The following is a 27,443-nucleotide window of genomic DNA, read 5'->3' as shown; positions in this document are numbered from 1 at the left end:
TCCAGGATTGTTATAAACAACAGAGTACGCCAAGATGGCTCAGTGGTTTCAGATTTGACTGTAAATTTGGCTGTAAAAGATGACACCAAAATCTATACTTGTTTTGGAAGAAATATCTTTGGTCGGGACGAAAAGGGAATCCAACTTCTCGTCCAAGGTGAGATTGCAACACAGTATAAATAAATATATATATATATATATATATATATATATATATATATATATATATATATATATATATATATATATATATATATATATATATATATATGTATATATATATATATATATATATATATATATATATTTATATATATATATATATACAAAAAGTAGCAAAAGCCCTTCCAAACATGCGACACATTTGTAGCTGACACACATTTATAGCGTGCTGTTTGGAGAGTTCCAGACCGTCAGAGCAATAGCTTCTCGTCGTGATGTGCTAAACATTTGTCATTGCGTGTGTGCGACAGCGGGGTAATGAAAAGTAGTTTAGCTTGTATGGTTGTAGATGTGTTTCAAACATCTTTAATGGAGAGTATGGGACTTTTCACTACTTTTCGTGATCAATGAGCATCAAGAATGCAGTTGTGTATACATTATTTTTATAATACCAATAGCATTCGAGTGTACAATTTCATCCATAAAGTAACAGCAGTAGGCTATATACAGTATACTACAGACTTTGAATACTACACTCTACTGGCAGTATTAGAGTAAATATGATATACTAGCTGTTGGGGTGGCACTTCGTGCCACCCCAACAGCGTGTCCCTGTGTCGCACCTGTGAATATAAATAGATATATACATTTATTTTTTTACTACGTAAAACTTGCGAAAAAACAACATTCTTGGCTGTCCCATCGTCTGTGTATATAAATAGATTGTCAGGTTTACCGACTCTTGAACATGCAACATATAATTGTCTATGGGAAAAACAATCTGTATTCAGATCTATACCTCATTATTCTAATGATTGCCCTTGAGCTTTGTTGATGGTGACTGCTAATCGAATATTCCCTGTGTCCCCGTCGTCATTTATATGTCCCGGTCATCATTTGTGTCCCGGTGTCCCAGTCTATAATTTCTCTTTGAGTGTCGCGGTCGTTATTTATATTCCCTGTGTCCCGGTGTCCTGGTCGTCATTTTTTCCCCTGTCGTCATTTGTGTTCCGGTGTCCCGGTCTGTAATTTCTCTATGAGTGTCCCAGTTGTCATTTATATTCCCTGTGTCCCGGTCGTCATTTGTGTCCTGGTGCTTTGTTGATGGTGATTGCTAATCAAACATTCCTTGTGTCCTGGTCGCTTTCTCTTTGAGTGTCCCGGTCGTCATTTATATTCCCTATGTCCCGGTGTCCCGGTGTTCCAGTTTCCCGGTCTGTAATTTCTCTATGAGTGTCCCGGTTGTCATCTATATTCCCTGTGTCCCGGTCGGCTTACCACTGAATTAATTTATATTTTTCAATTGTAATTGAGAAACTATTTATATTTCTAATTGCAAGCTATATAATAAGTTACATTTGCTACTGTTCTGAAAAGTCTACATACTAAAATGCTTTTTAATTAAAGCAAACCTGTAAAAACCCAGGTTTTGCTGCTAAGTGTCGGCAGCCTTTGGACTTCTGCTACTGGCTGGTTTGGAACTTCTTACATACCTGATTGCAAGTAATTTATCACTAAAGGCAAAATTGAAAGAAAATCCCAAAGAAAAAATATAAAATTTGAAAAAAGAGTGGCTGCTGCAAAGCATTGGTAAGGGGTATTTGTTTTCATGCTGGGTCCAATAAAGAGGGAGAAGTGACAGGTAATTTGTTATTCATTTTGAAGAGAAAGAGTATTTGTTATGTCCATCGATAAAGGTTTGTGATGAAGGTTTATGAGTGTTTAACTATGTCTCTGTAATTTTTCTGAAAGGTTTGCTGCTAAATAAGTAATATAATAAAGGGTTTGGAGACTTTTCATTACCTTTACCCCGTCACTGAATGTAAATATTTAATCAATTCAGTAATGATCTCAGACATATGCGTATCTAATTAACCGTTAAAAAAAGGTGAAGAACCACCTTCAGATTTAAATAGTAAAAAGTGACTAAATAATAAACTCTTATTTTGAATTGCAGTAAACAAAATTTTTCATTTTAAGGCTATTATTTTTTTCAGTTACCAGTTTAAATACAACGATTGATTGGGTTTTATTCTCTGATATTTACTGTCATGGTTTTGCAATTTTTATTCTTTCATCTTTTTTTGCCCATTTGTGGGACTGTCCATTAAGCTTTACAATAAAAAGCACGTAATTTAGTATATTTTTATGTTTTTTTTTCCAATTTATTAAAAAAATTAAGATGATTCATTTACTGCTATTGTGTGTTTTCTCTCTTAATTCAGTTCTGTCATTTCTCTTCATTTCGAGTACAAGAGGAACTTTGTCTTGTTTATTTTAGAGCCACCTAGTCCCCCGCAGTACGTACAAGTTGACGAGCTTTCTAGTCGTTCTTTGAAATTAAGCTGGACTCCCCCTGAAGATGGCAATTCACCGTTAAAACAGTATATTCTTCAATTTAAAAGAGCTAACGGTAAACGTATTGTTTTTATTTATTTTTTCTGTGAAAACTTACCTTTTGCTAACAGAGTTAGAATGTCAAGGAATGGGCGGTCTATGTGTTATCAGGCCCTCTTCTCTGAATGGATTGCTGAATGATTTGTGTTGGATACCTTATTGATTGTTGGAGAACTTCTGCATGGACGTTTGTGAATTTACTTATGTTTATCTACACCATTTTTGTGCTGTAGTGTAAAGATAACACCCGTGTATAACTTGGTTACTAGCATGGGTTATATCCCAGCAGGGGCAAGGCAAAGGAAGTAATTCATGCCCTTATCTTTCCTAGTGGCATCTATTGATTATTTTAGCCTTATCCAGTTCTGAAGTCCTCATTTAAATCAGATATAGCCCGAGTAGTAGTACATCTTTTTATAAGGAGTTCTGTATTTTAAAATCTATAAGTTGCCCTCAAATTATTGTGGTATGATATGGTGTATTTTGTAACTAATAACATTGGTTTTATGTCAGAAAACAGAAAATGAAGTTGGTTATAAGAAAACAGCGCATTTTAAGACCATCTTTAAAGAAATTATCATTGTTTTAAGTCAAATTTTTCATTTTATTCCTTTTAGATCATATGTTCAATTTGTGTTTACGAGTTAAAGTGTATCCGCATCAACGTGTACTTAGTCTACATTCTTTGGCTTCTAATTTTCTTTCTGTCTGTTAAACGAAGTTAAAAGTAAAACCTGTATTTTATCTTTTGTTCCATTTTGACATGAAACTTCTGTTTTAATGACCATGTTCTTTTCGTAGAAAAAAAAATCAGAAGTTTCTTTTCAAAATATCCCTATTCTGCATCTAAAATGGTTTTATTTAGCCACAGGCCCTACCGCTATTACTTTTCTAATTTCAGTAGCAGAGGTCTTTTCTCTTGTTTTCTCTTTCATTTATATAAATAAAAAAAAAACTTTCCAACAAAGAAGTTTATTCAAAAAAGTGTAGAATTATATTAAAGTGGAGTATGAACAAATAAGAATATCAAAATAAGAATCAAGGTCAGAAGTGTGGCCAAGGGTAATAGAGGAACAATTTCACAAGTTCTTTGAGGGCTAGAAAAGGTGACTGGAGAAGTGCATTACAGCTTAGGGGGAGAACTCTGAAGGGTGCGATTATTAATTACTTGATTTTCTTTCAATAAAAGATTTTTAAAGCATTAGTCCGATAATTTTATTATCATGCCTAGTATAAAAGTTGCTAACTCATAAAACTCAAAATTAAAATGTACAATGATTAGTAAATGGATGATACGGAAGGAGCATTGCTCGGTTTTTCAAACACCTTTTGAATCTCTGTGTAAAGATTAGATAAATTCAACTGGGTTCAAACAAATTCTATTTTTATTAGAGGTAATCTAGGAATATGGAAATACACAAGTGCTCAGGATTTGGCTCTAAATTTAACTCCAATTACCATATCTGAAATACCCCGTCTATTGCCGTTGGTTCTAAATAAAGGGTCTTAATTGTGGTACCGCATATGCTTACTATGCCTTTTATTTAGAACCAAATTCCACGAGATTTGTAATTAGAAGGTGTATAAGGGCGTTGAAATGTATAAACTGTCGAAATTGTTTCGAAAATGTCATCAGTGTGAGGATGTCATAGGGTCTGAAATTGATCCTGCTTACACAACTTTCTGCATCTATTAAATGTTTTTTCTTCTTCCAGTTCCGTGGGGACCTCAGCCAGAGCAGATAATCCTCTCTAACGCAGAATTAACATCATGGCTGTTGGATCTGAATCCAGGGACAACCTATTCCTTTAGGTTAATTGCAAGCAACGAATTGGGTGATAGCATTCCAAGTGAGGTATTTTGCTATAGTTATTCAGGTGGCCGGCGTTTACCCACCCTCCGGCATTTATCCTCCCCTACCCTCAGAAGCCCCCCACGAAAAATACCCCCATGGAAAATACCCTCCCTGGAAAATACACCTCCCCCCGTGTAAAACACACATCCCAACCCCCCACCCACCCTTGCAGAAAATACCCCAAGGTAAATACCCGCCAGAAAATACCCCTCCCCAGCGGGAAATAAGGCTTTCCCAACTTTGGAATTTATTTAAGTTCTGTTTTTTGTTTTTGTCTTTTCCGTAGGGAGAAAGAATTTTGGTACTTGATTTCAAGACAAGCGACAACGAGGGGCAGAACGAACTAAAAATTCAAAAATGAAAGTGAAGAGTATTCCATCATTATGTTAGAGGAAACACGCCATCACAATGTTCGACACCAGCTGAATTTGGCGCAAAGCACAGACAGATGCCATAAACAACTGAAGCGTCAATTACGTCAATGGAACCCTTCAACGTTATATATATTAGCTGTAGAGCCTTTCATTTTCCTGAAGAAAGAACAGCAAACAAATGTGATTCGTTTGGGGTTGCTTCATATAACGAAAATTAAAATATACAAGCCTGCTGCATAATGAGTGCTAGAGCCTTGCGTCGAAGTCGGCTACATAGTTTTTTTCTTGAAGCTGGAGAATTGATATTTCTGGCGACAACAATGATCTAAATAGATCACAACTTTGAGGAGGAAGTGTTTTTTTCCCCAGGGTTGTTGTATCGAACCTATGGTGACGCCTTGATATCAAGAAGAGGGTCAAACTGCCAGTGGTTAGAGGACAATCGACAATGGGAATCAATATATACAAGCCTGCCGTGTAGCAGCGCCGGGGCCCGGTGGCGTAACTGCTGCCTCTCCATGCTCTGTAATTTAACTAACAATATATATATATATATATATATATATATATATATATATATATATATATATATATATATATATATATATATATATATACATATATATATATATATATATATATATATATATATATATATATATATATATATACATATATATATATATATATATATATATATATATATATATATATATATATACATATATATATATATATATATATATATATATATATATATATATATATATATATACTAGCTGTTGGGGTGGCGCTTCGCGCCACCCCAACACCTAGTTGGTGGGGGCGCTTCGCGCCCCCCCCAAGCCCCCCCGCGCGCGTAAGTCGTTACGCGCCATAATAGTTACGCGCCATTGTAGTTGTGTCCCTATGTCCCACCTGTGAATATAGATATATATATATATATATGGTTTTAACTACGTAAAACTTGCGAATATACAACATTCTTTGCTGTCCCATTGTCTTTGCATATAAATAGATTGTCAGGTTATCCCCCTGTTTCCCCCGGTGTCCCCGTTGTAGTTGTGTCCCTGTGTCCCGGTCGTCATTTATATTCCCTGTGTCCCGGGTCCCGGTCATCATTTGTATCCCGGTGTCCCGGTCTGTATATACATTCGTTTTTTAGTTTTGTTTTTCTCCTTTATTTTTTTCCTTTTTTTTTCTTTTTTAGCTTATTTAGATTTTTAGATTTTTTAGTTTTTTTTATTAGTTTTTAGTTTTTATTTCTTTTTAGTTTTTTTGTCCCGGTCGTCATTTATATCCCCCTGTTTCCCCCGGTGTCCCCGTTGTAGTTGTGTCCCTGTGTCCCGGTCGTTATTTATATTCCCTGTGTCCCGGTCGTCATTTGTATCCCGGTGTACCGGTCTGTATATACATTCGTTTTTTAGTTTTGTTTTTCTCCTTTATTTTTTTCCTTTTTTTTTCTTTTTTAGTTTATTTAGATTTTTAGATTTTTTAGTTTTTTTATTAGTTTTTAGTTTTTTTTTCTTTTTAGTTTTTTTGTAGTTTTTACCTTCTTTTTAGTTTTGTTAATTTTTTTTTTTACTTGTGTCCTGGTCGTCATTTATACTCCCTGTGTCCCGGTGCTTTGTTGATTGCTAATCGAACATTCCTTTTGTCCTGGTCGCTTTCTCTTTGAGTGTCGTCATTTATTTTTTTCTTTTTTAGTTCTTTTAGTTTTTACCTTTTTTAGTTTTTTTTTAGTTTTTAGTTTTTTTAGTTTTTTACCTTTTTTTAGTTTTTTTAGTTTTTTAGCTTTTTTATTTTTTTTATTAGTTTTTAGTTTTTTTGTAGTTTTTGCCTTTTTTTTAGTTTTTTGTCCTGGTCGCTTTCTCTTTGAGTGTCGTCATTTATTAGTTTTTTCCTTTTTTTTTTAGTTTTTTATTGGTTTTTACCTTTATTTTAGCTTATTTTTCAGTTTTTTCCTTTTTTTTAGTTTTTTTTTATTTTTTATTTTTTTTAGTTTTTTACCTTTTTTTAGTTTTTTTAGTTTTTTTAGTTTTTTAGCTTTTTTACTTTTTTTTATTAGTTTTTAGTTTTTTTTTGTAGTTTTTGCCTTTTTTTAGTTTTTTCAGTTTTTTTTTTAGTTTTTTATTGGTTTTTACCTTTATAGTTTTTTTAGTTTTTTAGCTTTTTTATTTTTTATATTAGTTTTTAGTTTTTTTTGTAGTTTTTGCCTTTTTTTAGTTTTTTCAGTTTTGACGTCACCTAATCCAGTTTTTTCAGGTGACGTCACCTGACACATCCATCCACACATCCATCCATCCATCCATCCACAGACAACTTATTTTTATATATATAGATATATATATATATATATATATATATATATATATATATAAATAAGTTGTCTGTCTGTCTGTCTGTGGATCAGGTGATTTCGTTAATAATATACCATTTAAAACACCAAAATGAACATGCTGGAGTAGTCCCTCGATGAGAGAGGGTGTCAGAACGGAGAATGAAGGTCCCAGGTTCAAATCCTGGTTAGGCTAAAAAAGGTAAAAAACTAAAAACTAAAAAAAAAAACTGAAAAAACTAAAAAAAGGCAAAAACTACAAAAAAAACTAAAAACTAATAAAAAAATAAAAAAGCTAAAAAACTAAAAAAACTAAAAAACTAAAAAAAACTTAAAAAAAGGAAAAAACTGAAAAATAGAAGAGAAAAAGAAAACTAATAAAATTAAGAATAAAAATAAAAAAAATAAAAAAGATCAACAAAGCTCAAGGGCAATCATTAGAATCATGAGGTATAGATCTGAATATGGATTTTTTTTTCCCATGGACAATTATATGTTGCATGTTCAAGAGTCGGTAAACCTGACAATCTAAATAAATGACGACACTCAAAGAGAAAGCGACCGGGACAAAAGGAATGTTCGATTAGCAATCAACAAAGCACCGGGACACAGGGAGTATAAATGACGACCAGGACATAAGTATAAAAAAAAACTAAAAAAACTAAAAAGAAGGTAAAAACTACAAAAAAACTAAAAAGAAAAAAAAACTAAAAACTAATAAAAAAACTAAAAAATCTAAAAATCTAAATAAACTAAAAAAGAAAAAGAATAAAAAAGGAAAAAAATAAAGGAGAAAAACAAAACTAAAAAACGAATGTATATACAGACCGGGACACCGGGATACAAATGACGACCGGGACACAGGGAATATAAATGACGACCGGGACACAGGGACACAACTACAACGGGGACGCCGGGGGGCACAGGGGGATATAAATGACGACCGGGACACCGGGACACAAGGAATATAAATGACGCCCGGGACACTCAAAGAGAAATCACAGACTGGGACACCGGGACACAAATGACGACCGGGACCATGTTTTTTTTTATTGCGCAATTAATAATAAAAAATCCACTATTATTCTTATTTTTCATGTTTTTTGTTGAATAGTGTAAAAATTTATGGAAAGAGTAAAAATTATTATTAATTCCCTCTCCAGTAGTCACTGTAGTCACGGAAAATATTTTTTTTTGAATAGTCGATACCCCTTCAAAGCAAATGCTTATGGACTCCCCTGCAAGAGTCGTCTGAGTAAATTTTTGGCAGGGCAACCTTTCCTGGATAAATTTTAACAAAGTGCCTTATATGTTTACTAAAATATCAAATATCAGGTATATGCAAATGTTTTGACCCTCGCTGAGCAAAATATTAGGTTAGTATGGATCAAAATCGATTTTATTATCAAAGGTAATTTGATCAAACAGTTCGTGGTAACGAACTGTAGTAAGGAGTGACCTGGCTCAATTGTAACTAAAACTATAAAAAATGGAATTTTTATAGCAGTAGCTGCATCAGAAGAATTGCATTTTAAAGCTGATTTCAAATATATAAATTTAATTAAGTTTAGACTTACCCATCAAGAGTTACGAGCCTGAGAAAATTTGCCTTATTTTAGAAAATAGGGGAAACACCCCTTAAAAGTCATAGAATCTTGAAAAAAAGCAACACCATCAGATTCAGTGTGTCAGAGAACCCAACAGTTGAAGTTTCAAGCTCCTATCTACAAAAATGTGGAATTTTGTATTTTTTGCCACAAGACAGATCACGCGTGCGTGTTTATTTGTTTTTTGTTTTGTTTTTTTCCCCAGGGGTGATCTTATTGACCCAGTAGTCCTAGAATGTCGTGAGAGGGCTCATTCTGACGGAAATTAAAAGTTCTAGTGCCATTTTTAAGTGACCAAAAAATTGGAGCGCGCCTAGGCTCCCGGCCACGCTCATCTTTTTCCCAAAGTCACCGGATCCAAATTCCGAGATAACCAAATAATTCAACATAGTCGAAAAACCTAATAACTATTTTTTGGGGCACGATTTACTCCCCCACAGTCCCCGTGGGAGGGGCTGCAAGTTGCAAACTTTGACCAGTCTTTACATATAGTAATGTCTATTGGGAAGTGTACATACGCTTACAGGGGGATTTTTTTGGTTGAGGGGAGGGGGTTACGTAGGGGAACTTTCCATGGAGTAATTTGTCACGGGGAAAAAAAATTCCATGAAGGGGGCGCAGGATTTTTTAGCAGTTTTTTTAGAGAACAATGAAAAATAGAATATGAAAAAGTTTTTTCAACTGAAAGTAAGGAACAACATTAAAACTTAAAATGAACAAAAATTCTACCGCGTGTGAGGAGTTCATCTCATCCTAATACTCCCCTCTTAACGCTAAAGTAATTTTATTAATTTCAACTATTTATTCTACGGCCTTTGTGATTCAGCAGTCATTCTTAAGGAATTGGGACAAAATTTCAGCTTTGGTGTAAAGAGCGAGGTATTGACGAGGGGATGAACCCCCCATATACGTAATAAAAGCATACAAATATAGAAGTTCGTTACGAAAGTTAATTTGTAAGTTACATATATTTTTACTAATAAAATTTTCGTAAGAAACTAAAAGTTCTAGTTGCCTTTTTAAATAACCGAAAAATTGATGGGTAACTAAGTCTACTCCCCGCTCCTTTTTGCTCAAAATCCTCCGATCAAAACTATGAAGAAGCCATTTAGCCATAAGAATGAATTAATACACAAATTTCGTTTTAATCATTTATGTGCGGAGAGCCAAGATCAAAACATGCATTAATTCAAAAACGTTCAGAATTTAAATAAAAAAAACAAATTTTTTTAACTGAAAGTAAGGAGCGATATTAAAACTTAAAACGAACAGAAATTAATCCGTATATGAAAGGGACTGTTCCCTCCTCAATGCCCCGCTCTTGACGCTAAAGTTTTTAGTGTTTTAAAAAGTAGAATTGAGAGAAAGAGTCAAACTTCAGCGTAAAGAGCGGGGTGTTGAGGAGGGAACAGTCCCTTTTATATACGGAGTAATTTCTGTTCATTTTAAGTTCTAATATCGCTCCTTACTTTCACTTAAAAAAAACTTGTTTTTTTTTTCATTTAATATCTAAAAATATCAATCGGTTTGTCGTGGTCTGAAGAGTAAACAGTAAGTTTAAGATCTCTATTACGAAGCTTTTGTCTTGTCAAATCTGATAAATTTAAAGTCTGATTGTGGAAAAGCCAAAACACGAAAATATGGAAAACCGGAAATTTACAATGTGAAAATAGAGGAATAAGCCTATCAGGTCTGATGTAGTAAATAAAAAATTCGGTTTAACAGATATACTATAAACTTTGTGAATCTAGTAAGCAAAAAAGGAATATGTTACAAATTAGTATGAAAAAATGAATGAAGTGTAAATTTGTTTCAAAATCAAAAATCAAACAGTTCGTGGTAACGAACAGTAGTAAGGAGCGACCCGGCTCAATAGCAACCAAAACTCTAAAACATTACATCAAAAGAATCGCATTTTGCTGATTTTAAATATATAAGTTTAATCAAGTTTAGTCTTAGGCATCAAAAGTTACGAGCCTGAGAAAATTTGCCTTATTTTAAAAAATAGGAGTAAACAGCCCCTAAAAGTCATAGAATCTTAACGAAAATCACACCATCAGATTCAGCGTCCCAGAAAACCCTGTTGTAGAAGTTTCAAGCTCCTATCTATAAAAATGTGGAATTTCGTATTTTTTGCCAGAAGACAAATCACGGGTGCGTGTTTATTTGTTTTTTGTTGTTTTTTTGTTGTTTTTTTCCCCAGGGGTCATCGTATCGACCAAGTGGTCCTAGAATGTCGCAAGAGGGCTCATTCTAACGAAAATGAAAAGTTCTAGTGCCCTTTTTAAGTAACCGAAAAATTAGAGGGCACCAAGGCCCCCTCCCACGCTCATTTTTCTCCAAAGTCAACGGATCAAAATTTTGAGATAGCCATTTTGTTCTGCATTGTCAAAAACCATAATAACTATGTCTTTGGGAATAACTTACTCCCCCACACTCCCTGTGGGGAGGGGCTGCAAGTTACAAACTTCGGCCAGTGTGTATATATAATAATTGTTATTGGGAAGTGTGCGGCGTTTTCGGGGGATTTTTTGGTTTTGGGGGTGGGGTTGAGGAGAATATGTGGGAGGATCTTTCATTGGAGAAATATGTCATGGGGGAACAGAAATTCAATGAAAAGGGCGCAGGATTTTCTAAAATTACTATATAAAAAAAACACTGAAAAAATAAACATGGAAAAGTTTTTTTCAATTGAAAGTAAGGAGTAGCATTGAAACTTAAAACGAACAGATATTATTACGCATATGAGAGGTTTAAAAAATACTTTAGCATAAAGAGCGAGGTATCTAGGAGGAGATATATACCTCGCTCTTTATGCTATAGTATTTTTAGTAATTTCAACTATTTATTCTACGACCATTCGGATTCAGTGGTCATTCTTAAAGAATTGGGACAAAACTTAAGATTTAGTGTAAAGAGTGAGGTATTAACAAGGGGACAAACCCCCTCATATACATAATAAAAATTTAAGAATATAAAAGTTTGTTACGTAAGCTAATTCTTAAGTTACGTATATTTTTTACTAATAAAAACATTCGTTAAAAATTAAAATTTATAGTTGCCTTTTTATGTAACCGAAAAATTGCAGGGCAGCTAGGCTTTCCCCACCCTTTATTTCTCAAAATCGTCTGATCAATACTAAGAGAAAGCCATTTAGCCAAAAAAGGAATTAATATGCAATTTTCATTTTAATAATTTATGTGTGGAGAGACAAAATCAAACATGCATTAATTCAAAAACGTTCAGAAATTACATAAAAAAAAACTAGTTTTGTTAACTGAAAGTAAGGAGCGACATTAAAACTTAAAACGAACAGAAATTACTTCGTATACGAAATACGTTGTCCCCTCTGCAATCCCTCGCTCTTTACGCTGCAGTTTGACTCTTTTCCACAATTTTGCTTTTTAAAACAATTAAAAGTTTTAGCGCAAAGAGCGAGGGATTCCGGAGGGGACAACCCATTTCATATATGGAGTAATTTCTGTTCGTTTTAAGTTTTAATGTTGCTCCTTACTTTCAATTAAAAAAACTAGTTTTGTTTATATAATTTCTTTAAAGGCTAACAGCATATTTAAAAGGTAATAGTATACTTAGCAAACAATAAAAAAGTGAGAAAATACTCAATAAAAGAACTAGAAGTGAGAACTTAGCAAACAAAAATGTAACATGTGAAAATTTGATCGGGAAAAAGAAAAGCTTTAAAATTTACTCAGCAAAACAAGGAATGGTGAGAATTTACTAAAAAATGAAAAAGTGTATAATTACTCAGCAAAAAAATGGAACATGAGAATTTACCAAAAATGTAAAGGGTGTGGATTTATTCAGGAGAAAAAAAGTGGAAATTTTCTCAAGAAAATAAAAAAGTGAAAGGCTTGATTTTTAAAACTATGGAATTTCACTGTATAATAAATTTGAAAATTAAAAATTCATGAAATTTCTTGAAAGTGGCGAAGGATTTGACATGATACACTTAAAAATTTTTACCTATAAGAAATGATAAGATGTGAAAAAAAATACACAACAATTTCATTGAATTGAGGCTGATGTTGTAAGCTAAAGGTCGTAACTTAATCAATCAATGAAATTATTTAAAGAAAAAAAGAGAAAAAACTACGAATCTTAGACCCCCTTAAAAGCTTTTTGGCCCATGAGAGTGGGAGACTAAAAATTGCATTAAATAATAGCATTGCTGCTCAATTAACAATTCAAAAAAAATGACAATTTCTTGTAAGGGAAAGTAGAGGGAATATGATAACACTGGTTCAGAAATAACTTTCACACGTTTCTGATTTGACTGAATTTTGGGGGTTAAGTCCAAAGGATAAATTCTATGGGTTTCGAGCTGGGATTAATTTTTCTTGTATAGGAAAAGGTCCAATATACAAGAGATAAAATCCTTCTATCATGGTAAATGTGATTGTTTGCAACTTCAACCTTTCTAGTTTTACCATTTATCTTGTATAGAATTCGTGACTTTTTACGAATCGTGTGGTATTGCTTCCTATGAAACGGGCAAGCGCAATCCAAGGTTTTTAACACTTTTAAATGGATGGCTATGTCAGAGTTCTCAGTCGAAAAGAACTTTCCCGTGCAAAATTCTTATGGGTACTTAACAGGACGCTAAGACTTTTAACCTGCGTCTACAGGAGTACTTTCCTATTTTCAAGGACTATTACTTTGATATGATTACCCTCGGGGAAGAAGTAAATAAACATTCATCTGTGATCTTTTTTGGGGGAAAAATTCAAAATCTTACGTTTTTTTTAGACAGGAGCATGTAACAAAATACGAGTTCTGGACCTAAAAATAGTAAACTATATTTGAGTGTGTTCTCATTTAACCAATACAAAGAACCAGATTTCGTTTTCACTCTCTTTAGTACATTAAATGTCCAAATTCAAAATATTACCGTGTAAAGCAAATGATGCTATTCTTTCCCTAATCATTGCAGTAAAAAGACAGGTATATTTTTTACATAGTGCGTCAGGCTTAGGGTGTGACAGCTATGTTTATATATATGGGTATTTTTGTTCTTTTTCAAGTAACTATCGTGTAGCTAATTTTCTTAAATAATTAATATAAAGTATCTCTAAACCATAAACTTAGAAATTACAATCCTGCAAAAAGAAATGGCGTTTGATTGAATTTCCCAGAAAAGAAACTAATTTGAAGTATAATTACAGGAGCTGGAAATCAAGACAATGCCAGAACCACCTAGCAAAGTACCGATCAATATCGCTCTAATATCTGAATCAAGCAATAGTCTGAAAGTTACATGGGAGTCACCAGCAAAAGAATATTGGTATTCCGACTCATTAAATTACAGTTTAATTATCAAGGACTCGGGGTAAGTGATTCCTTTGCTAAAACTGAGAATGGCAGACATCAATTTCAAACTGTGAAATGGATTTAGTAGCAAAATGCTAATTTTGTTACAACCTATAAATAATGTGTTTCACTCTGAAGCTCACTGGAGTAATGCTCGTATCCAAAAATCAACTGGCAAAGAAACATTTGCTTAGGAAATTAAATTGTAAAAATATAGACAATGCTTTTGTAATTTCTTGTTTTATAAAGATCTGCTGATGGCCGTTGAAGTTGAACTAATAGTAAGGCTATGCTTCTCTCTCTCTCTATGCTCCTCTTTTCAAGAAGATAGTATGATTCTAATTTCAAATGTTTTACAAAACTTTGTTTTGTAAAGTGAAAATAAAGTGACCATTTGTTTTGTTTTTGTTTTTTAAAACATGGTTTTTTTTAGAACCTTCTAAATTTATAGATATTATACTTAAAAGAAAATGCTTCCTCTCATGCGAGACAACAAGTCCAGAGTTGTTTTTTTAATTATCTGCTTAACATGTGTAGGGACCTTGATGGAACACATTATTTACAATTTAACAAGACATTGACATATAATACAGTAAGATCTCAGTTGCAGAAAAATGTGCTCATTCGTTTTTGTTGAATTATCTTCTTTTCTTTTGGCTTATCGCTGATTACTTGTGGGTGGCACTCTTCTGGTGATTTCTCCTTTTAAATCTTATTGCCAACAATGAAACTGGAGTAAGCCTAAGGCTTGTCGAAAGCAAAAAATTACAAACATATATAAGGAACTTGATGGAATATATAATTTACAAGTTAACGAGACATTGACATACAATACAGTAAGATTTCACTTGCAGAAACTGTGCTAGTTTGTGTTTGCTGAATTATCTTCTTTTCTTTTGGCTTATCGCTATTGACACTCCTTAGATGATAATTTATTCTCCTTTTACATCTAATTTTCAACAATAAAAATGGAGTAAGCCTAAGGTTTGTCGCAAGCAAAAATTACAGGAAACACAACATATTACGAACAAATCTACTAAATAATCAAATGTTTTGAAAAAGGAAAAGCAAAGAAAGCAGTCACACATGCTTTTGTACTGAATAAAATTCATTTGTATAAAATGACCACCATATAATTCTAGTCTTGAATCATCTGGTGCTAATAAAACCCACAACAGTTGAAAGAAGCAAGTTTCAATTCCTATACACTCGATAAAAGAATGTTTACTCATCTCTTTTTTTAATTCTATCAGGTATAGTTAATTTCATATTGATCATATTGATTAGGCTAAAGAGTAAAAAGGCTAAATTGAAAATGTAATCTAGGATCCCTAATACGCGCACCTTTCATCTTTGAAGACGTATTCATAAATTTGGATTCATCTTATGAAATTTAAGTGATTACATTTGTAAAAATATCAAACAATGTTGATAAATAAGACGAAAAAATATAGAACCTTCTTAGTAGCCCACCTTTTTATTTAATGAATGTTTGAGCGATCGATACTATAAATAGAATGCCAAATAAAGATTTATTAAAAATAAATCTTTAAAAATAGGATGAACAAGGAGTGATAAAGGTTAAATGGCCTTCAAAGGCTGTACTAAGGTCCCTAGCTGAATCATTAAATGAAATATAAGGACCATTTATATTATAAACAGCCATATTATTACATTATACGCTCTGAAAATGCAAAATATTGTACTTGCAAGCATTAGCAAGGAGTTTGAAGGAGTTTGTACAAGAATTATCCGAGTGATAGATCATATGGATCATATGGAAATAAAAGGAATGTAAAGAAAGTGGAGAAAGCAATAAAATTGGAAATAAGGAAGTGTGAAGTGGAGGCCGTGGATAAAATTGCCAATGATCAGGAAGATGCAGCTAGACGGGATAATACTAAAATATTATACAGACATATTAATAAAATGAGAGGGACTAGTCAATCAGGGCTTGTCCCAGTTAAAGATAGAAACGGCGTCACAATTAGTGATAAGGAAAGAGTTAAAGAGATGTGGGCAAAACATTTTGAGAATGTGCTAAACCGAGATACACTTGTAGGAAAAGATATGGAGGAAAATGAAAAAGTTTGTGATACCTTGGATGTGAAGGAAGACTTGTTTTGTGACAATGAATTAGCGATAATTTTAGAATTAGCGTGGTTAATGAGTTTCTTAAATATGGTTGCTGTGCGGTTAAAAATAAACTAATGAAGAATATGAATATGATCTTTGAAAATGGGAAGTACCTATGGAGTTCAGGGTGCTAGAATAGCTTTAAAAATTAGATTTGAGAGGACTAAGTCACTAAGGTTAGGAATAAGTGAATGTGGAAAGGTGACGTTGCGTAACGAAAATCTTGATCAGGTGGGCATCTTTAATTACCTTGGTAGTATTATTAGCAAAGACAGTGGGAGCAGTGAAGATGTGAAAAGTAGAATAGCCAGGGCTCAGGGTGTTTTTTCACAGTTAAAAAAAGTTTGGAAGAATGGAAAGATAAGTCTGCAAGCCAAAATTAGAATATTGGAAGCTACAGTGATGACAGTGGTCAAATATGGCTCCAAAGCATGGGTGCTCCGAAAAGCGAATGAAGATTTACTAGATGTTTTCCAGAGAAATTGCCTACGGATTGTTCTTAGTACCTGGCTATTTGATCGTATTTCAAACAGCAGGCTGTATGAACAATTTGGTTCAATCCCACTTTCCAGGGCTATAATGGAAGAAAGGTTGAGACGGATAGGGCACATTCTTCGGATGAAGGATGACAAATTGTCGACGATTGTCCTTTTTGCCCAACTGTTTTAGGTTAAATGGAAAGTAGTTCGTCCTCGTCTGAGGTGGGAGGATGTCATAAAGAAAGATTTATAGAAAATGTGAACTTCACGGGAGGGTGTAATGAGGGAGGCTTTAAATAGATTGGGATGGAGGAGGATCGTGCGTAGCTATGTTGGCCCCAGGCGGCTTGATGCTGCCTTGAGTTGCTACTAGTAATAGTAGTGACCAGATGATCAGCTTTTTTATGGTGATTCTAAATATGTTTTCCTTTCTTAGTTATTAGTGCACAAGAAAGTTCGTATAATTACAAAAAACACAAGGAAAACCACTTAATGAGGGGCAATTTTGGTAAAAATATGTTGTCAACTTTTGCATGCATTGCAGAGTATCCATGAGCTTATATGTGAAGCCAATGTAATCAGAAATGTTTTCCCTGAACGGAATGCTGGGAATTTCTATAATTTCCGCCTGAACGTATACGTTTTTTACGTTTTATTATCATTTATTTTTTTCCAAGAGTGATTATATTTATCTAAATGTCAATTTGAAAAAGAAATAATTTTTTAAAGTCATGAGGTATAAAGGTGCCAAATATATCAGTTTTTGGCAGTTAAAATAAAAATTTTAAATTAAATTAAAAATATTTAATAAGAAATTTTATTTGATTTCCTTAATCTTATTTTTAATGTTTTACTTGAAGCAATATAGTTTGGTAATGCTTTACTTTTGACAAGCGCTGAGTCTAAAGATATTAAATATTTTGGAGTTTGATAACCAAGTTCAAAACTGTCGATATTGTTAAGAATATCCATCAACGCTTCAGCATTGCTCAATAGAACTGAATGCTGGGAGTTTATAACTTAGCATTTGTAAGCAGCCTTTATTTGTGTATTTTTTTTTCATTTAATCACCATAAAAAGCCAATACTGCCGGTAAAGCAATGGTCATGAGAATTCCATTTTTAATTTTGTTGAATATTGGTCCAAATCACTTTTTCCCTAGTTTATTATCACAAACCGTTTTATAAGATTCTCTTGTGATGAATTATTTTGAACATGTTCATTTTATTTAGTCTAGTAGAACAATAAAAAGAAAGAGGGCCAATTTGACAGCTGGTTAGTAAGTTTAAATTTTATTTTTCTTCCAATATTCTGTTGTTGTTTTTTTAATATCTGAATATATCAGGGATTAAATTTTGAGGGGGAGAATTGTCCTGCTACAAAAGAGGTATATTTTGCATGATCGTTATAAAATCAAAAGTGGTATCTATGCGGGCAGGATGACTTTTGAGAATCTCTACTCCTTCTTTAAACTTTTCTAAGGCGTAGGAAATAGTGTAAAGACAAGGCTCCATGTGTTATAATCGATGGGAGCAATGAATCTTTCCGTAATTTTGGTTTGAGTTTGATTTTCTCTTAGGATTAAATGCATAATAATTAAATATATAATTCATTAAATGAATTGATCCCTTTGCCAGGAGTCCTTGTCATTTAAAATGCAATGCATTTGTTTAACTTTGCATGGAATTTAATTTTGGAATTTAATCTAAATTGATCCCTTTTCCAGGAATTCTCGTCGTTTAAAATTTAATGTATTTTGTTTTACTTTGCATGGAATTTAATCTATTTATTTGAGAGTTTTTTCAAAAAAAATTGAAAAATCAAATTATTCCTACGAAAAAAAAAATATCCTGAAATATATTCCTTGTCACCCAACCACCACTGCTATTTTGACGTTTGCACCCCCCTAGAAAGTGTTCTACCGACGCCCTTGGATTTAGCATATCTATGAACAGGTTTTGTAAGACTAAGTTCATAACATATTGAAGCCGGTTTTTTGAAGTAAGTTGAGATGGTTTCTTTAAGCACTTGGTCAAGTTGGAAGCGTCTCCGCCCAAGGTCTTTTTTTTTCAATCCATTAAGGGAGTATTACAATTCTTGTTTACAGAGATGAAATATGCCTCAATATCGAGGAAGATTATGTAGAGAAATAGTCTGGATTGCATATTGCTTTGATTTTTTTTTTTTTTTTTTTTTTTTTTTTTAATCATGCAAATGTTCTTTTAGCCAATCAAAGGTTAAAAAAAAGCCCTGGTATATACTAATTGAAAACAGCAAGATTCCCACAACATTTTTTACGCTCGTTCTTTTCCCTTGTGACTACTTTGAATCTTTATTATTTTTTTAAACTAATGTTATTAATTAATCTAGTTATTTATGATTGACTAGTCTAAATATGCATGACTAAACTTTAAATATTTAAGCTAATATAGCTGAGCAATTATATATACTTGAATTAACTATGTCTGTATTAGTTTAGCGGATCTTTTACCTGTTACAGATCCTTCAATACATCTATAATTAATTATGAAGGAGGGGACTCAACCGGTCCATTTGAAGCAGTCATCTACGGTCTTCGTGCTTACACAAAATACTACGTCGTAGTGAATGCTGTAAATGATGCTGGGAACGGCCCAAATTCTACGATTATTTCATCAAAAACACTGCCAGATGGTAAGTTGAAATGCTACTATACGTTTACTGTTTTACTATACGTATTTTACTGTGTTTCTTCAAATGATGCAGATCAAGGTGTTTTTTTAGTTTTAATTATTGTTTAAGAATTGAACATGACCTAATTTTGCAAGGAAAGCTACAGCCATACAACCCCGGAGCACCACAGCGATGCAGGAGGTCATTCCAACAATATTTCACAACTCATTATAATTTATAGTTTTATATATTACGATTATTTGTTTTGATATTCCGCAATAAATCATTTGTCGTTGAAAGGAAGATGTTCGTTTCAAGAAATGCAAAAATTAAATAACAACTCCCCTTCCTCTGTATTCCTCTATGCGTGTAACTCTGTTATTCAACAGTACTATTGATTGTAATTATATACAATTTATTTGATTTTAGTCATGTGAAAAAAACTTTATTAATTTGTGGTTAACTTCTTTTATTTAAATAATAAATTAACTATTAAATTTTTATCCTTTGATTAGTGTTATGCACTTCTAATTAAAGAAATTACAAGGCTGTCCATCCTTTTTATTTTACCAGAGAGAGTAAAAAGAAAATCTGATTCTTCAAATTGGTTACGCATAAACTTACAAAACCATTTACATCCTAAAAGATTATAGTAGTACCGTTGGTTTGAACTTAGCGGGTGCAAATTTTGAAAATAAAAAACACGTATAAGAAATAAGCAGAAATTTAGAAGCCGTAAAAAGTGTATCTTCCCTGAATGTTGTAGCAAAGGACAATTTTGAGAAAACTGGGTAAAAAAAAAATGCTTAAAAACTTCAAGTTTTTAATTATTAAACCTATCTACTAGAGTATCTTTTTTAAAAGACCAGTTATTCTATTTTGTTTTATTTATCCCTCTAGGGTTTCAACTTCATTCATTTATCAATAGAATCCTTGTTTTCTACTGATTCCAAAAATATTATTTTTACTACTTAATTTGAATTTTGTAAAGTACAAATATTAAATTCATTGTTTTTATTCAGACATCAAGAAAAGTTTTAATGGTTCGATTTAGCAGCAGTGGTGAAACTTTGCGCCTCACTTCTAATGTTTAATGTTTTTTAACAAACAAAAATTGAAATTATGGAAAATCCTGGTCTTTAGGGACGATTATTTAATCTATAAATGCGAGTACGTTTCATCCATTTACCCAATCAATGGAGATTTGGTTGTCAATTTGTCTATCAGAAGACATGTTTTTGGTTGCTTCTAAGCTTGGGCGTGAATTTGAGGCTTTTGTATTTTAAGTTTTTAGAAACTAGACTTAAATAGAATAGGATGTAATTACATGAACGAAACCTCATCAAAGTTGGAAAAGAAGTTTGTCTGTTGCTTTGACCTCTTTCTTGTTAATTTTTACTCTAACTCATCTTAAAACTTACCTGCCGTAAAACAGTAGATTACCTTATGAAAATTTCTTGTTTCGCTTCTTCTATTAATTAAATTGATATTTAGATATCTTGTATCCATGTTTTTAATAAACTATGATGTTATAATTACAACTCACCCAGTAGTTTGTGCCAAGCCAGGTAGATGATTCAAAGAATTCAGTCTGAGCTACTGAATTTCACTGAAAAAGTCAGAGATTCAGATAATAAATACCTAAATTACTGCTTTTATCCTTTCAAGCAAGAGCTAAGCAAAAATATAAGGTGTAACCTTAAGTTTCGTGAACACAGGAAATACACTTGAAAAAAGAACCGTATGAAAATTGGGTAGTTTGCATAATGTTTTACGTTCCATTGATTTATATGTTTTGATGCTTGTGATAATATTTCTGATAAGGCATGTTGTCAGTTTTTAGTTTCTTACTTGCTCATTTGTATATCATGATGCAGAAAGACTTCGGTGGTCTTTTTTACGATATATTTTCAGTGCCAGAATCAGCCCCATCTAACTTGAAATGTTTGAGTGTATCTCCAACAAGTATAAAGGTAACCTGGACAGGAGCATCACTAAGCACACTACGAGGCCAACTCACTTTTTATAAGGTCACAATAGAAGAATCAGAACCAATACTGTGTGAGTAAACTATCATCTACTTTTAAGCTCACCTTGTTCAAATTTTCAGTTCAAAATGTGAGTTAAAATTGTTGGTACAAAGTTGCTACACGCAATGTCAGCTTTTTATTTGAAATAGCGTTGAAACTCAAGCTGGATATCCATCGCTAATATACAAAAACAAAAAATTAATAACTCGGAAATAAAATTTTAATCCTTGGTGTAATCAAATAATTGTTTTTGGCAATTGTCAAATAGGATTCCCCTTATGAACTAAACTAAATACTATGATACGAAATTTCACATCTCACTATATTGACCAGAGCTATATTTGGTATACACCTAGAAAAATACCTGGCGAGAAGGAAACATGTTAAAAAAATATTTCTCACTTCATATTATGCAGAATAGTCATATTTAATGTATTTTATCGCAGCTAAATTTTATCTTCACTTATTTTAGTGCTGTTTGAATTTTTCTAATATATTTTTAATTTTGATTCAAGACTATTATTTTATTTTATTTTTAATTTATCAGTTTTCAATCATCCCTGAAACAGAGAGCACCCTTTAAAAAATTTGTTTGTAGAAGATGTTAATGTAATTGCAGTGATGTTATCACAAAATTTATGAAAAAGGTCTACTGAATATAGATAATTCAATGAAGAAAAAAATAGATAGTGCTTTCTTTTAGAAAAACGATCAAAAACTTGAGTTGACAGTTTTACTTTTAGCACGCTTCTAAGAATTAAACAAAGTTTTTTTGGGAAAAATTGATACATTTCCTAGAAAAACTGAAAAAAACACTAAAATATATGAAGATAAAGCTTAGTTGCATGGTAGGTGTGTTAACTATGATTATTCTGCATATTATGAAATAAAAATTGTTTTCTTAACAGTTTCTTTCTCTCCAGGTATTTCTCAAGGCTTATACGCTATATTTTCTAGTTTTTTTTAGCTGCTTTCTGTCTATTCCAATTCTTATCCAGTCTAATCAATAATGGAATACAAGTCCTCCTGTCTTACCTCAGGTGGAAAACCGTCTTCATTACCGTTTGAGGCTAATTTCCTTTAATTCTGATTTAGAGAACAAAATTTAATATATTTGAGCAGGTATTTAGACCGTAATTTCATTATGACATTGTTCTTAGTTTTTATTTACTTCTTTAATTTAACCAATGGAAAGAAAATAATAGTTTCATTTATCTCCAAAGTTAGCAAATAATGGATCAATTAAAAGGAGTAACAAAAATTCATTAAACAGTGCTTTCCTGAAACTGAAGAAGTGAGATTTCTTTATTATAATGGTTAGTTTCCAAGAAAATCCACCTTGATGATTACCTGGATTTTTTGCTTTATTTCAAGCGATATTTACCATATAATCTCGTTTTCAATGCCCAAAGACTACTACCTGCTTTCTCAAAAAAAGTATATTTTGTGCTCAAAGATTCCGCTTATAAGCTTTCATCCATGGAGCACAATCGTAGATTCCTATTTAAGTTATAGAATGTAGAAAAGACTTGTCATGATTGCGATGCCAAACCTTCCAATTTATCTAACTCAAAAGAATTATATTGTTCTAAATACCAAAACTGAAATGATCTTATTTTGCTACATAACATAATTTGTAAAATCAGGTTCTTTTTTATTAACTCGCACAAAAAATAACTTGCCCAAAAGCCTTACTTTTGTTCTCCTCCAAATAATGGACATGTGAGAAATATCTTCGGTTTAGTGGATAATTTAAACCTAGCAGTATTGATTTTAAGGTCAGGCATATCAATAGCTGTCTATTGTCTAGATTTCTATATGCTAACCTAAGATACAAACTGTAATATGTTTTTTTGATGGCTTAGTAATATAACAGCTCAATGGCAGTTCTTTTTATCTAATCACCCTCACCCAGCATTTGAAAACGGTGTTATTCTCTATTCTAACCATGTTTACCTTTATTTTTCAAAAGTGACCCTGCCTTCGTAATTTATGAAAACATACCTATCATCATTTCATTTATCTCTTTTTCGTTGCCTTTTTTTTAAATTGGGCCAAAAATAAAAAACTCACTTTTCCTAAAAGGAAACATTAAACATATTTGAGTTGCACATATTTTGTATTCCTTATATAGATTATATTCTGCAGACGAGCCTAACCCTATTAGCTTGATAATCCAGAAGAGAATTAACAAATAATAGCATTTGCCATCTCTAAGACAATCAGACTATTTTGGACAAGTATCCGAACATCAATGTTTACATCAATGTATAGAGAAAACATTCTAAACGAACTATCCAAGACAATCTAGCCGCAAGAGAATTTAAGAAAAACTGAATTATCCTAGAAATTAAATTACTATCTCGATTTCGTGCTTATCCTAATCTTGAATTATAATTGAAAAGGAATTTTAATCACATTTAAAAGAAAACACAAAAACATTGAATAATCTCTATGATAGAGAGGCTGCTACCTCTGGCAACCCCTAACTCCTTTCAATAATTTTTAACTATTTTCTGATTAATTTAAGATTGGATACTTTAGCTCTAGAGCAGTGTGCCAGAAAATTTATTTTTTATCAATGTACTTCCAGATTGCAGTAGCTTCAGAACAGAATTAAACCGTGTTTGCTTCAAAAAACAAAAAAGATGTTCAAATGTTTTAAAAAGCCAACGAGGAATGGTACCATTTGACTATATTTGCTGTATTCTAGAAAATTTTCAGAAAAACACAAGTAGAACTTTATTTATTTATTCTTTTTAAAAGTGGAAAGAAATTATTCATAAGAAATAAATATAAAGGATCCCGCAGCAAAACTTGATTACTGTAAAAATATGATCATGTATAAAAGGGAGGAAGGGGAGGAGGGAAAATCTTTGCTGTCTCCTCTTCTTCTCTATCCCACGTATACACAATCATATCTGCTCTTTTTTGCTTTTTGCGTTGCTTTTTACTTTCATTGGAAATATAAGCTTTTTTTCGGTTTCAAGTGGGATCGAATGGAATTTAGGCCCTCCGCTAAATTCTAATAAATAATTCAATTAAATCCAGATCCAGCTTTCTTTTGAATCTCTTAGTCCCTCCATGGAAATTTCAGTCCTTCGTGCGATTTCAGTGATTCTATAAGTTTTTAATTTATTGTAGGCCTACGCTCATCTTGAAGGTGCCGAGAATTCGCTTCTATTCAGTTTTCTATTTTCTTTGATAACTAATTACTTAGTGTACATCCAGTGGAACTTCTAATGATTCCAATAAGCTAAAAAAAATGTACCATAACAAATAATACGAGTTACAGTCCTACAATTTTGTGTTATGTCGATTGAGTTAATGTAAACTATCCTACCTCGCATTTGATTTATTAAATTTCCTTGACATTTTAATTTACACTGAATAAAATAGTTTCTAAAATGAATTTTTGCAAAGAAAATTGAAGAGCCATGTGAAAACCCAAAATAAATCAGAAATAAACTAATATAATACTTATAATTTTAAATGGACAGCAATTACTGTATAGCAAATACTTGTGTGTATGAATAGATGAATCATAAAATCAAATTAAAAGGAATTATGAAGATAAACTTGAAAAAAACAGAATTTGCCACAAAAGGGATAAGGGTTTCTAACCTCCAAAAAAAAAATCTAAAGACTAGTGTGTCATTTGTTCTTTACTAAAAATGACCTTTATTTTGAGCATTATATTTTTCACTTGTCCGTGTCAAAGCCACGTCGAAATAAAAGTCGGGGGCCGCGGATGCAATTATGTCTGGTGGTACACTGTCAATTGATCAGCGTTTGTTCTAATTTTTAAATATTTTGATTTTTTTGAAAGTTTTGAAAACTAAATTGGTATCAGTTCTATTTGGAGTTCCTTCTAAGCAAGAATTCTTGGAATTCACAATTTCTTTCAATACAAAGACCAAACCTTGTACAAAATAAGGACGAGACATCATTTCAACCTCTCTCAAACATTCTTTTAATCCAAATGATGAGATCTTAAACTTTTGAGATCTTAGACTATGAGATCTTAAATTGCCTGAAAATTGAACCAATCTGACGAATAAGAAATTTGAAATTTCAGTATAAATCAAAGTCTAAAACTTAAAATGAAGTAAATTTACTTGCACTATATCTGGTGCAAGAAAATTCAATAGAAAACCTCAAGGGAAGCAATCAATCAATCAATTTATTGATACTAAAAGAAAAAACTATTACAAAAGTAAAGTGGTTACTAGGCCCAAGAAGCTTTGCTTGTAATGGACCACAGAGAACAAGAATAAAACACTATTATAAAATATATACAAAAAAAAAACACTGGAACAAGACAAGGACATTGAATAGATAGGATATTTAACAGATAGAAGATTTAGAAGGAGATTTAACATATAGCTGAAAATGATTTTAAAAGAAGAGAAGAGACATACAAATTAGGAAAGGATTAATAAAGAGAGAAAAATTATTGAATTGGAAAGACCCGACGAAATAATGCCTTTGCAGAAAGAAAAAGAGGGACATCCGAAGGGATGGAGTTCCATAATAGAATTGATTGATATACTGGAGACGTCTGGGCTGCTGTAGAAGATCGTTTAAAAAATCGTCGAGAAGAATTACGTAAAGAAGAAAAGTACCTACCTGAGCCTGTCCGTGAGAAAAACTGCTGTAAAGGCGGTGGGAGAGTACCTAGAAAAGCAGAATGCGCAAAATAAAGAGTACTTTACCTATAATATGATCCAGCGGAGCTATTCCAGTATCATTATAAAGATCAGAGGAAGGGTAAAGCCGAGGGAGAAGAAAAGTAGCCTTCACTGCCCTATTTTGGGCTCTTTGAAGTGAGCAGAGAAGAGATTTATTAGTATTACCCCAGACAGAGCAGCAATAAGAAAGGTAAGGATAAATAAAAGCATAATAAAGAGAAACCATAATATCAGGAGGAAGAAATGAGTTAATACGGTGGAACATTGAAGACTGGCGGAGGATTAAGGAACGGGTATGAGTTATATGCGGTTTGAAAGAAAGAAAACAGTCAAGATACACACCAAGAAATTTCACCACAGTAGCTTGTGGTATAATATCATTCTAAAAAGTCAGGGTGATTGGCTCCTGTACGTCTCGCATACGGTAAGGGGTCCTGAAGTTCACAATGGCACTCTTTCGGCTGTTAAGAGCCATACCATTTGACCAGCACCAATCCTTTACTTTATCAAGAAGACCTTGAGCTATTGAAGTGGCAGATGGCAGGTCCACTGCAGCAATGAAAAAGTTACTGTCATCAGCAAAAAGAACATGGTGAACATGGGGATGAAGACCATCAACAAGATCATTGATGTAAATTAGAAATAAAAGTGGTCCAAGCACAGAGCCTTGTGGGACACCTTTCAATACAGGCAAAGTAGAGGTAGAAGTACGGTTAACCAAAACATACTGAGATCTCTCTGAGAGGTAGGACCTAAACCATTCTAGTGGGATTCCATGTACTCCAAATAAAGATAGTTTAGACAGAAGAACATTGTGGTCAACCATATCAAAGGCCTTTGAAAAGTCGAGAAATAGACCCAAAACACACAAGCCCTTGTCCAGATTAACACGCACAAACTCAGTTGCATCAGAAAGTGCGTGCAAGGTAGAGAATGAGGGACGAAAACCATACTGATGGTTAGTGATGAGAGGATTTCCAGCAGTCGAATTAGTACTAAATACAAATGAAGAGAGTCGACGATACACTACTTTTTCAACAACCTTTGAGATGACGGGAAGAAGAGAAATAGGTCTGTAATTTGAAATTAGAGAAGAATCACCTTTTTTACGCAAGGGTACAACGGTAGCAACTTTAAATAAATGAGGGAAAAAAACAGAAGAAAGAGAGAGGTTAGTTATGTGTGAGATGGGATGAGAAACAAACTGACTGATTTTTTTAAGGACATTATTACTCAAACCAAAACTATCAACTGAACAACTACTTGGAAGTTGAGAAATAATACTAGAAATCTCAGTAGTACTACATGGGGAAAGGAAAAAAGACTTCTCTGTCATAGGAAAACAACTTACTCTACTCGGGGGTGGACTGAGAACTGAGGGAAGTATGGTGAAA

At 32.7% G+C, this 27,443-nt stretch overlaps 1 protein-coding gene across 3 annotated transcripts in view; it reads left to right on the top strand.

Moving 5' to 3' along the window:
• LOC136038001 (cell adhesion molecule Dscam2-like) overlaps nt 1-27,443 on the top strand; it is a 142,007-nt gene that overhangs the window by 66,585 nt on the left and 47,979 nt on the right. For all 3 annotated transcript variants that reach the window (XM_065720916.1, XM_065720915.1, XM_065720914.1), the window contains 6 exons: nt 6-157; nt 2,444-2,575; nt 4,275-4,414; nt 13,917-14,080; nt 19,177-19,349; nt 21,243-21,389. In XM_065720916.1, the coding sequence (XP_065576988.1) occupies nt 6-157; nt 2,444-2,575; nt 4,275-4,414; nt 13,917-14,080; nt 19,177-19,349; nt 21,243-21,389 (908 nt within the window). The remainder of the gene's footprint in view (nt 1-5; nt 158-2,443; nt 2,576-4,274; nt 4,415-13,916; nt 14,081-19,176; nt 19,350-21,242; nt 21,390-27,443) is intronic.

Source organism: Artemia franciscana, chromosome 17, assembly GCF_032884065.1.
Source record: "Artemia franciscana chromosome 17, ASM3288406v1, whole genome shotgun sequence".
NCBI lineage: Eukaryota > Metazoa > Arthropoda > Branchiopoda > Anostraca > Artemiidae > Artemia > Artemia franciscana.
This window is presented reverse-complemented; position numbering and strand designations above follow the sequence as displayed.